Below are 11198 nucleotides of genomic sequence, written 5' to 3' on the forward strand. Positions count from 1 at the left end.
TGCAGAACAATTACGCAAGAAATTATCACTAGTTAGGGTTTGAAACAAACAGGAGAGACATTTGGAATTTCAAAAAATGAACGAGGATAAAATCGTCTGAAAATAGTGATACAGATTCGTGTCCATCGCCTAAAATTCGTGTCTCAGCATTTTACTGAGACATGAAATACATGTATCTTCTGTGTGTTTGTGTGTAAGCGTGTCCTTCTTATTTTTGTGTTTCAGAATCTAAACAATAGACACGTCCTAGTGTGTCTATGTCTTGGCAAGACACGGACATCAAACAAACGGAGTGTTATTTATCAAGAATTATAATTTAGTATCTAAGATGTGTAAAGTTATATCAATAAATATTCTACATGTTACGAATTTTAATAAATAATATATTTAATTTTTTTTAATTGAGTATGAAGAGTCTATGCCATTTGAGCTATAACTCATTGGCTAAATAATATATTTAATTAATTTAAATAAAAAAATTCTAATATCATAACTCAGGTATAAAATTTTTAACTATTATGTTACGTATACACCAAAATTAGCTATTAAAGTTAATTATTAGTATAAAATTTTTAACTATTACGTTACATATTGGAATACAAATATACATTGAAAATAAATTAAACCACGTATATTTATATACAAATATATTGATGGATAATTTTAGTGAATATACAAATAGCATTTTAGAATTTTTAAATATAAAAAATTATTGCATCGAAATTAGTTAAAAATTTCAATTTCAATTATTTTGCTACTGCACTAAACCAGCTCTCATCGTAAAATCTTTTTTTCTCTTTCGCAATTGAGACTGAAACCTGGGCATCGCATCTTCTTTTTCTTCTTTACTACTCTGTACTCTCCAACACCATTCACCATTCATAAGTAACCACGAACCAGAAAATGTCGCCGTGCAAGCCAGAGCTTCCCTTTCTGGACAAGCCCCTGCCGCCGCTCGCAGGTGTTTTATCTTCAATTCAACCCCACTCCTCTCCGTTTCTCTTTCTAGTTCTTGATTTTTGAGACTTTCTAGAACATTTTTGCTCTCTTGTTTCTTCTGTTACTTGTTTCCTCCTTCCTGCTATGACTCTTATCCTAATTCCATGTGTGATTTTGTGGTGTTATTGAGCTAATTGTTCTTGTTTTTCAATCTTGCTGCTTCACTGATCATTGATCGTGTCTGTGTTTGTGTTCGGTTAGATATTAATTAAATGCCACCGGCGTCCATGTGTGCAACCATTTCTCTTTGTCACTACCATAATCTCTCTCCTTAGACTGAAACAAAATTTGTTTCAGATCGCCTTCCAGCCAAATCTACTTGTTTTCATTATTTTTTTTTTCTTCAGCAATTACTGCCCTTAGTTTTAGTTTCAAATTTATAACTTTTAGTTAGCCAATATTATCGACTTTAAGGTATAACTTAGGGTCTAGAATTAAAGGTTTATGATTTAGGATCTAGAGTTTAGGATAAACAAAATAGTTTTTAAAAAATTGGCTGATGTTGCCTTAGCATTACTCTACCCCATATTGTTCAATGCTTCTGAATTTTGTTCATATGGACCTATGGCTTATCATACTACTTTATCATGGAACAATCTAACAACTTGTAGCTGATGGTTGAAGGCTATTCCAACTGCCATGTTGCGTTGTCTTTGTAGATTCATCTAACATTTTAGGGTTCCCTCGACTTCTTTTTGGTGTCCATTAGCTTTAACAAGATTCGTTGTTCGACAAATTTTCTGTCCAGGTCAATTTAGTTATCTCCTCCGACCTAAGACTTACTTCTCATGTTTATACAAGTGACTTGATTTTTATTTCTGTGTAGTATTTACTTATGATGGAACTTGCTGATATTTGTTTTGCATGGATAATATTCTAGTACGATCTTCTGTTCACGTTCATTTGTTTTTGATAGAATGAGAAGATTTTATATGGGACATCCTCATATAAATCCAAGATACGAGTAACACCAAAAGGGATAAGCCAGTAACGATGCAAGATAATCCCTATGCATATCACTTAGGGAAACACCCTTAAATGGACCAAATGCTTTTCATTGAAGGGAAGCCAAAAGGTAAACAAAATAAATAGTTGAAAAGGATTAAGGGAGCATGTGGTTCGTGGAATGTTTTCCAATTCATAGGAATCTTCGTATTGGGTAATCATTTTGCGAACCACGCCCCTCCTAAAACCCGTAGAGGACCTTCGATTCTCAATTTCTCATTTAATAGCCTTATCTATGCACTCTTGTCACGTTGACAGATGTCAGTTAAACTGATTGAAAACCCTTTTTCTATATCTGGGTGCAGGTTGATAAAAAAAACCTGTGGAATCACTGTCTGAACTTGAGGAATAATTGTAATTGGCTCAAAAACTGACAAATTGCTCTTGTTGAATCTTAAAAAAGGTAAAATCTTACAAGTTCTTGAATATATCTTGCAGCTTTAGTAGTTTGTGGCTTTGTGCTACTATTCTCTGTGCAAAACAGCTGAAGAAATGTTTAATAACTCTAGAACTTAGATGGTTTTTACATTATAGCTGTGATTTCTGTGAGCTTTCAAACTGCAGATTACTCGAATTGCAATCCCTGTCTGCCTACTTTGTTTGAGGAACTTTTTAAATCTTCTATTTTTTATCATCCCACTTTTATTTTGTGAAAGAACCTTTTTTTTGTCCATCTAAATATAATTTGTGAGCAGAACATGAGTAGCATTAGACAGCATCCCCTTGGGGGCGGGGGACATCAATTATTGGACTATCTGAAGCGCATGCAAGCAGAGAATCCAGCCTTCTTTTATGCAGTCCAGAATGATAATGATCACTCGGCTGGTAATATATTTTGGGCCGATGCAACATCTAGAGTGAACTACTCTAATTTTGGAGATGCTATTATATTGGACACCACCTATAAGACTAACCGGTATCGGATGCCATTTGCCTCTTTCACCGGATTTAATCATCATGGCCTACCGGTGTTATTTGGTTGTGCATTGATTTTAAATGAAGCTGAATCTTCATATATATGGCTATTTAGGACTTTTCTCCAAGCCATGTCTGGTCACTATCCTGTCTCCATTACAACAGATTTTGATCCTTTAATACAAGTGGCTGTTGCGCAGGTTCTCCCTCCAACTCGCCATAGGGTGTCTACAGGGAGCATATTCAGAGAGACCCGAGAGAGACTGGCACATCTATGGCCATCCAATCCTGATTTTGAAACAGATTTTCGGAAATGTGTTAATGAGAGTGAGACGATTGATGAGTTTGAGTCTTATTGGCCATCACTGTTGGAAAAATACTGCGTCATGGATAATGAATGGCTTCAATCCATGTATAATGCACGGCATCATTGGGTTCCTGTCTACTTGCAGGATACTTTCTTTGGGGAGATTTCTATAATGGACAAAAATGAATGTTTGAATGCATTCTTTGATGGATATGTGAATGCTTCCACAACCATACAGTTATTGGTTAGACAATATGAGAAAGCTGTATTAGCTTGGCATGAAAGGGAATTAAAAGCAGATTATGACACCATTAACACTAACCCACTTTTAAAAACACCATCTCCTATGGAAAAACAAGCTGCAAGTCTTTATACAAGAAAGATATTCTTGAAATTTCAGGATGAGTTTATAGAGACTATGGCTAATCCTGCTACAAAAATTGAAGATTCAGGAACTATCACTACTTACCGAGTTGCTAAATTTGGAGAGAAGACTAAATCTCAAATCGTTACTTTTAACTCTTTTGAGATGAAAGCTAGTTGCAGCTGTCTGATGTTTGAATATTCAGGAACTATTTGTAGGCATATATTATCAGTTTTCAGGGCCAAGAATGTTCTGAGACTTCCATCTCAGTATGTTTTGAAACGATGGACAAGGAACGCAAAAGCTGGTGGCTTTTCAGATGAACATGCTTCTGAGTTCCCAAGCAGTTCTGGTGACAGTGTAACAGTTCGTTACAACAACCTGCGACAAGAAGCAATCAGATATGTAGAAGAAGGTGCAAAATCCATCCAAATCTATCATGTTGCAATGAAAGCTTTGAATGAAGCTGTTAAGAAGGTTGCTGCTGTAAAAAGTCAAAGTATAGGAACTGCAGGGGGAGATACAGTCTCTAATGGAGAAAGGGATGAATTAATCGCAGCAGATGAAGATGTACATAGCTATCAATCTGCGGTTAGTTTCTTTGAGCTTGTGATTTTCCCTGTACATAATAAACCTAGCATTAGGTATGCAAAATCTTTGCTTGATAAATTAGACAATGAGTTGCATCCAAGGAAGTATGCTATTAAAGTATTAATGCTTAATATTGTTTACAGTTAAAAGCAAATTAACTCAGTGGAAGGGAGCATTTGTTGTTTGCTGCCTTCTAATTTTCTAACTGATAGTAATTTCAAATTTAGGTTATTTAGCTATCCTATTCTTATTTTATACTTTGCTTTTATAATTTGCTGGTTTTTGTGATCTGTCCCTCTGTGACTAAACATTTAAAAAGGACCGAATATTCAGTTTATTCTTTTTGTTATTTATGTGCTTTATAAGAAGAATCCTTACTCTGCATGTTTTGGTTATAACAAAACAACTGTTTTCCCCCCATCATAGAATGATCTTTCCCCAACCCATGTTAAACAGTAGTTCTTCCATTTTTGAGAAAAAGAAATCGCATTGATTGAATTTGAATTGCACCCGTTTTCCATGATACTGTGATAAGATTTGATCACTATCTGACTGTGCTCGAAGACTTGATCTTGACCTCACCTCAAATTTATGTTTATCAAAGCTCATGTTGTTGTATAAATATATAATTCCATTTTTACTTTAACTTCCTATTGTCAGGAGGAGAAGCAAAAGAAGATCCGAGAGTTGACTGCCGAGTTAGAGACCACAAATCAACGATGCGAAGTTTATAGGGCAAACCTGCTGGCTGTGCTAAGGGATATGGAAGAACAAAAGATGAACCTATCTGTTAAGGTCCAAAATGCAAGACTTAGTTTGAAAGAGTGACTGCATTCTTTTGCAGTGTAGGAACACACCCAACAAAACATGTAGGTGGAATGTATTATTGTGAAGTAGTGTAATACTTGTGAAAGTGGGGTTAATTTTTCAGTTCAAGACTCTTAAGGCATGGATTTTCAATGTTTCAATGTTCAGTTTTTTTGTTGTTCATATCATTTGTTGTATATTTTGCATCTGTTTTGTGTAGTCATTTGTTTGTGCTTGGCTTTCTTTTTGTATAATATTTCCTCTGAATGTTCTTCAGAACCATAGGGAGGGAAGAGAAGAAAAATGAAGCAGCAGTTACCTTAGTTGTGGTTAAAATAGTAATGTTAAATATATTCTTTTTAATTCAATTCTTTTTGTTCCAAATTTAAGAATTGGTGTGACAATTGAATTGCACATCCATTCTCTCAAAATTTTTAATTTAATTTCATCTCATTAAAATTTCCAAATATACTCTAAAATGACAGTCGGATTGGTCCTTGTGAGAACAAGTTAGAACAAGTAAACTTATTGAAGGATTACCATGTGTTCATAATACGTTGCGGGAGGAAAGAAAGTAATTCTAAATATTTATTTTGTGACTTAAATTTTATTCTAGTAATATAGATCAGATTCAAATACTTGAGTATGATAGTAAAAATCACTTTTTCCATCGATAGTACAAAGGCGCTATGGGTATGCTATGGGTATTTACACCGAAACTAATCTTTGTTGTCAACTTTTTGACCAATGGATATTTGATCTAAATTGAGAAATCTCTTTGCACATCATAAAATTATTCCCTAGGAATTAGATTCACATACATTTATATGTGGAGAGGTAAAAGAATAAAACACTTGTGTGTTATTGGTGTTTTTTTTTTCCTACTCTTGGCATATATATATATAATATGAGATTTGTTACTGATTTTAAATTTGAATCTCAATTCAAATTTAAATCATATCTTATTTTAAATCTGAATTTTATCTTATTTTAAATTTGAATATTTTAAATTTATAAATCATATTATGACTCAATTTAAAACAGAATCAGTTAAGATTTCATCCAAACTTAGAATTCAAATTTAGAAATATAATAACTAATTATTTTCCATTCTCTTTAAATATTCTTAATTATCATATTATTAATATATTCTTGTTGCTAACAAAGAGTTTAATAATATTTCATTTGAATTAATATAATTATTTATTTGATCAAATAAAAAATAATAATTAAATATTTTACGGCAAAAGTTAGAGCACTGGTTAGTATGTGACCTAGGTTCAATACTAAGCAGGTAATAAATTACTCATACTAAATTTACTAATCAAGGTTGACGTCTAGCAATACTCTTTAACGACCCGATGGTATGAAATAATATATTTTTTTACTAAGAACCCGACAATAACAAAGTATAATTTCTTCCATCTTTCTAGCTCTTAGTTAACCTTTAGAATATGGTTTAATTGTCAAAACTCTAACTTGTTACCATTATTGTAATGAACTATGAATGACCTAAGAAACTCATTTCTTCATTCATTCAATTTCCTTGGCCAAGATTTTATTTATCTCCGTCATTATAAGCATAGAGCTCAGACTCTTTATCGAGAGTTGACGAATTTCTTATTGACGAATTATTAATTCTACAAGTATTTAAATCATACCCAATATCCATTCAACTAGCACCTTAGGCTATTAGATGTCCGAAATCAAAGTATAATAAATACATTGTTAATTACTATGGCAGTCACAGATCAAAAGAAACTCTATTACTATGTTCATCTTGAAAATATCCTATTGACAAATATGTAATAATTATAACCATTAGAAATTCTCAAAGTAAGTTAGTTCAATGGTCATATCTCTATATATATAATTTAATAAATGAGATCTGTTACGATGGATAACCGGAGATTATTGGGCTGGACTCGCTGGGTTGGCCCAATCGTCTATGGAGGGAAGCCTTCGGCGGATTCGCGTCTTCAGGGCCTCCGTCCGACTTGTGAATACGAGTGAATGGGGGTGGTACCTGCAAAGACACTCCGATGCCTAAGTCAGCAAGGGGGGTAAGCAGGTCTAGAGAGTATTGGGACTTAGTGATACCTGAGAAGTGTAAGTGTATTTATAGTGGTGAACCCATAACCACCGTTGCAGTAGTTCCGCCATTTAAGGTGGATAACCGTCCCCTTATCTTAGGGAAGTTGAGATATGGCTCCTAGAAGTGGTTAGAGAGATTTTAGGGGCAGTTACTCATTTTAATGAGTGTTTATCTGCCAGCTAATCCTCGTCCCGACTTCTTTAGGGTAAGTCGTGGTAAGGACCGACTTCATAGGAAGAAAGTCGGCATAGGGCGAGGCTCAATCCTTTGGATTGGGCCTTTCATTTGGACTTGGGCCTTATCATTGGGCCAGGGTATGAACAGTGCCCCTACTCGAGCCCAATTTCTTTTGAGACTTGGGTTCGAGTATTCTACTCGGGGTCGTAGCCGACTTGTGAGGGAACCGACATGATTGTTCGGAACCGACGTGACTTTCGCGACTTTTGGTTTTTACAGTTACGTCTAATCAAACGTCGCGTCTGTTAGGGGTTCGCGTAGGTATTAATTACCTTAGTAACGGTGCACCCATTAATGACCGCTTTCCGTTTTTACCATTATGCCCCTAACGTGTCTATAAATACTTTCCCTCTCTTTCGTTGTTTCGTTTCTGCATTTTTCAAATTTTCTTCTCATCCATTCGTGGGGCATTCTTCGTCTGAAGGCTTTCCTCTTCCTCTACCTTGCTTCCAGACAAAGGTTAGTCTTTTTCTCCTCTTCTCTTTTATGAAATGCTTCTGCTTGCATGTTTTTACTTTTTTAGAGAGAGGAGTTGACTCTGTAGGCTTCTGTTTGATTCTATGCCTCCTTAGAGACCCTGTTCTTGACCTTTTTCTTTTTCCCTTTGTAGGTTTCACTAATCCTTTTTTAGGAAAAGAAAATTTCTTCCATAGAAACTCTTGCTCAGTGGGTCGATGTTACGGTCTTAGGAAAGGAACCTTTGGTTGATACCGAATTTATCACCAACCTTCGCACTCACCACAGAATTTGTACTTCTGAGGAGGATGAACCGAACTATGAATTGGTGATCCTGGGTCCGGAAGACTGGGTTTGCTTCGGGAGGGCTACTGAGACGGCCCCTCATTTCTTCTTTATGTATGAGAGCATGATTACCCGTTTGGGTGTTTTTCTTCCATTTTCTGACTTCGAAATGGCTGTCTTACGTCACTGCCGTGTTGCTCCTACCCAACTCCACCCCAATTTCTGGGGTTTTCTGAAAATCTACCAGTTTATTAGCCATGCTTTAGACTTTCCGACTTCCTTGAAGATTTTCTTTTATCTCTTCCACATGACCAAGCCCTTTAGTGGGCAAAATAATAAGCAACAATGGGTGTCTTTCCGAGCTATACAGGGTCGGAGAGTCTTCACCCTTTTTGATGAATCCTTCCATGACTTCAAAAATTATTTTTTCAAAGTTGAAGCTGTAGAGGGTCACCACCCCTTCTTCTTAGACGAGAGTTCTTCCCCTCGCTTTTCTCTGTACTGGCTGGAGGCCTCCCCCTGTGAGAAATATAGTTTGGATGATCTGGATGAGGTGGAGGCTGCGATTGTGGGGTTCCTCCGAGAAGTGTGGGGGAGGGCCCCCTATCTGGATACCAAAAAATTTCTCCAGGGGTCGCCGACCTTTGTCCAGATACAACTAGGTAGCTTTTATTTATTCACTTTGTTTCCGACTTATTTTTACTGACTTGTTTTTCTGACTCTCTTGCTACTGATTGTTTTTTACAGAGATGGCGAAGAAGAATTCTAGGGAGTCTTACCAGAGAGTCCAGGAGGCCAAGGTAAGGTCCCGTGCCAGGGTTGGCGGTGCCAGGGTAACTAACGCTCCTCTTCCTTCTCCTCCCCCCTTCCTCACAATTTGGGGACCCCGAACCGACCTATTGTCATTTCGTCTTCAACTTCCTCTCAGTCGTCCCCTCCTCCCCGATCCTCCCCTGAGCCAGAAAAGAAGAAGCGTAAGACCTTGGAGTCTAGCTCTTCTTTTGAAGGTGAGGCTAAGGTGGATGCATCTTAATTTGTCTGGAAATACATCTATCCCCATACACGCATAGGTATGGATGATGTTTCTATTCGGAACCACCTCACTATTTTGGCTCAAGAGAGTATCAGGGTGGTGGGGGTATGCACAAAGTTCCTTGATATGTTTGAGAAGACTCCTCTTAGCTCTCTGGGTTCAACCTCGAGGGTTGAAGAGTTGGAGGGGAGGCTTCTCATGTATCAGGAGCATGAGAGGGCGCTGAAGGAGGAGGTCACCAAATTAAAGGAGGAAAGGGATGGCCTTCAGGAGAGTGAGCGGAAGTTGCAAGCTAGGTGCAACATGGAGGAGGGCCTGAGGCTGAAGGCGCATGAGAGTTATGCGAGCTTGTTTGAGGACCTCATGGTGGTGAAGAAAGATTTGCTGAAAGCTCGGAGTGATTATACCGAGTTGGAGGACTCTATTGTTGACGGGGCCGAGGAAGCATGGAGAATCTTTAAGGAACAGGTCGGGGTCCTTGCTCCCGACCTGGATCCCTCGCCTTTGGATCCAGACAAGGTCGTTATTGACGGGGCTATAGTCTCTCCTCCCTCTCCCCAATATGTCACCGAGTCGGATTTGAAGACTCGGGGGCAGAGGGTAATGGAGTCCCCTCCTCGTTCCAAGGATGCTCCGAGTTCCTCGAAGGCTCACGGAACCTCCTCTTCGGCTCCTATGGATACTTCTCTCCCTGGACCTGATGGCGCTCCGACTACTCTCCCTGACTCTGGTGGTGATCCGACTATTCCCTTTGGCTCTGGTGGTGATGGTCTTTAAAAATATTTGTGGCTATATGGGGGCCCGGCCTGTGGGTCCCCTCTTTTTTAAACTCTTTATGTTGTGGTGGTCTGCTGACATTTCTTGGCCTTTTAAGGCCGTAAACAAAATATTTGTAGAAATACCCTTTTTTTGGATAAGGGTTTAGGTTGACAAGAAATACTCCTTTTTTGGATAAGGGTTTAAGTTACTTTTCTTTGTCTTGTTGTGTGCATGCTTTTCTGATTTTGGTTTTTGAAAAATCCCCTTGATCTTTTTGAAAACCTTTTTCTTGACTGTTTGTCTTTTTGAGCCTTTTAACTTTAAGGACTCAGGACAGTCTTTTGGCTCTTTGATAGGTTTTTCGATCTCTTTTTAGTATTCCTTATACTCAATTTTTTGATTCATTGAGTTCCTATGACTTAGGTTATTTTTGCAATGCGTTTTCTTTGTTTCTCGGGTTTTCATTTCGACTTATGAGTCGGAATGTTTCCGAATTTTTCACGATCGACTTTGTAACCTCTTTACATCGACTTGTACCTCGTCGTTTTATCCTGACGACCATCTAGGTCGGTTCAAGGGATTTTCATGCTTTGTCGAGCTTAAGTCGGCGCGTTTCGTAGAAAGAAAAACAAATGAGAAGGAATTTATAAGAGATATTGTAAAAGATCTTTATTTATTTGGGAAGGTATTTTCGCTGCTACTAAGGGTTTTTAATAGTCTGTTCTCCCTTAGTCTCTACTGTGATGCCTCGTTAAAAACCCTTCTTCAGAAAAAAACCCTTTGATTTTTGGGAAAAAATCGTGAAGTTGGGAAAAGAGTACATCAGGGAGTAGAGTTCGCATTTAACTATAGTACCTTTTCATGTTACAAGCATGCCACGACCTTGGTAACTCGATGTCGTTTAGGTTGGTCACCTTATAATAACCCTTTCCTAAGACTTCACTAATTTTGTATGGTCCCTTCCAATTGGCAGCGAGCTTTCCTTCCCCAGACTCGTTGACTCCTATGTCGTTTCTGATTAAGACCAAGTCGTCTGGGGTGAAACTCCTTCGAATGACTTTCCTGTTGTATCTCGTAGTCATCCTTTGTTTCAACGCTGCTTCTCTTATCTGGGCTCGCTCTCGGACTTCGGGGAGCAATTCAAGCTCCTCTTTGTGCCCCTGTATATTTCCGACCTCATTATGGAGGATCACCCTTGGGCTTTGTTCGTTGATTTCTACTGGTATCATGGCTTTTACGCTATAGACAAGTTGGAAAGGTGTTTCTCCTGCGGCGGATTGTGGCGTCGTCCGGTAGGCCCATAGCACTTGCGGGAGCTCATCAGCCCAAGCTCCTTTTGCATCTT

At 37.8% G+C, this 11198-nt stretch overlaps 1 protein-coding gene across 2 annotated transcripts; it reads left to right on the forward strand.

The window, feature by feature from the left end:
* The first annotated feature begins 725 nt into the window (after positions 1-725).
* On the forward strand, positions 726-5171 carry LOC112720310 (protein FAR1-RELATED SEQUENCE 9). 2 transcript variants are annotated; one of them, XM_025771206.3, is made up of 5 exons: positions 726-961; positions 1916-2074; positions 2310-2407; positions 2700-4181; positions 4842-5171. In XM_025771206.3, exons 4-5 carry the CDS (start codon positions 2703-2705, stop codon positions 5007-5009), a joined length of 1647 nt encoding a protein of 548 aa, XP_025626991.1. In that variant the 5' UTR covers positions 726-961; positions 1916-2074; positions 2310-2407; positions 2700-2702; the 3' UTR covers positions 5010-5171. The 2 variants fall into 2 exon arrangements, with proteins under 2 accessions (XP_025626991.1, XP_072062586.1); XM_072206485.1 differs by lacking the exons at positions 726-961; positions 1916-2074; positions 2310-2407 and having other exon boundaries at positions 2557-4181.
* Positions 5172-11198: the final 6027 nt, after the last annotated feature.

Source organism: Arachis hypogaea, chromosome 11 (genome assembly GCF_003086295.3).
Source record: "Arachis hypogaea cultivar Tifrunner chromosome 11, arahy.Tifrunner.gnm2.J5K5, whole genome shotgun sequence".
Taxonomy (NCBI): Eukaryota; Viridiplantae; Streptophyta; class Magnoliopsida; order Fabales; family Fabaceae; genus Arachis; species Arachis hypogaea.

Bases quoted from the DNA above. Each gene is read 5' to 3' on its own strand.
- LOC112720310 (XM_025771206.3), top strand. From the start codon at position 2,703: ATGAGTAGCATTAGACAGCATCCCCTTGGGGGCGGGGGACATCAATTA. The intron at 4,182-4,841 runs GTTAGTTTCTTT...TCCTATTGTCAG, and splicing joins TACATAGCTATCAATCTGCG to GAGGAGAAGCAAAAGAAGAT.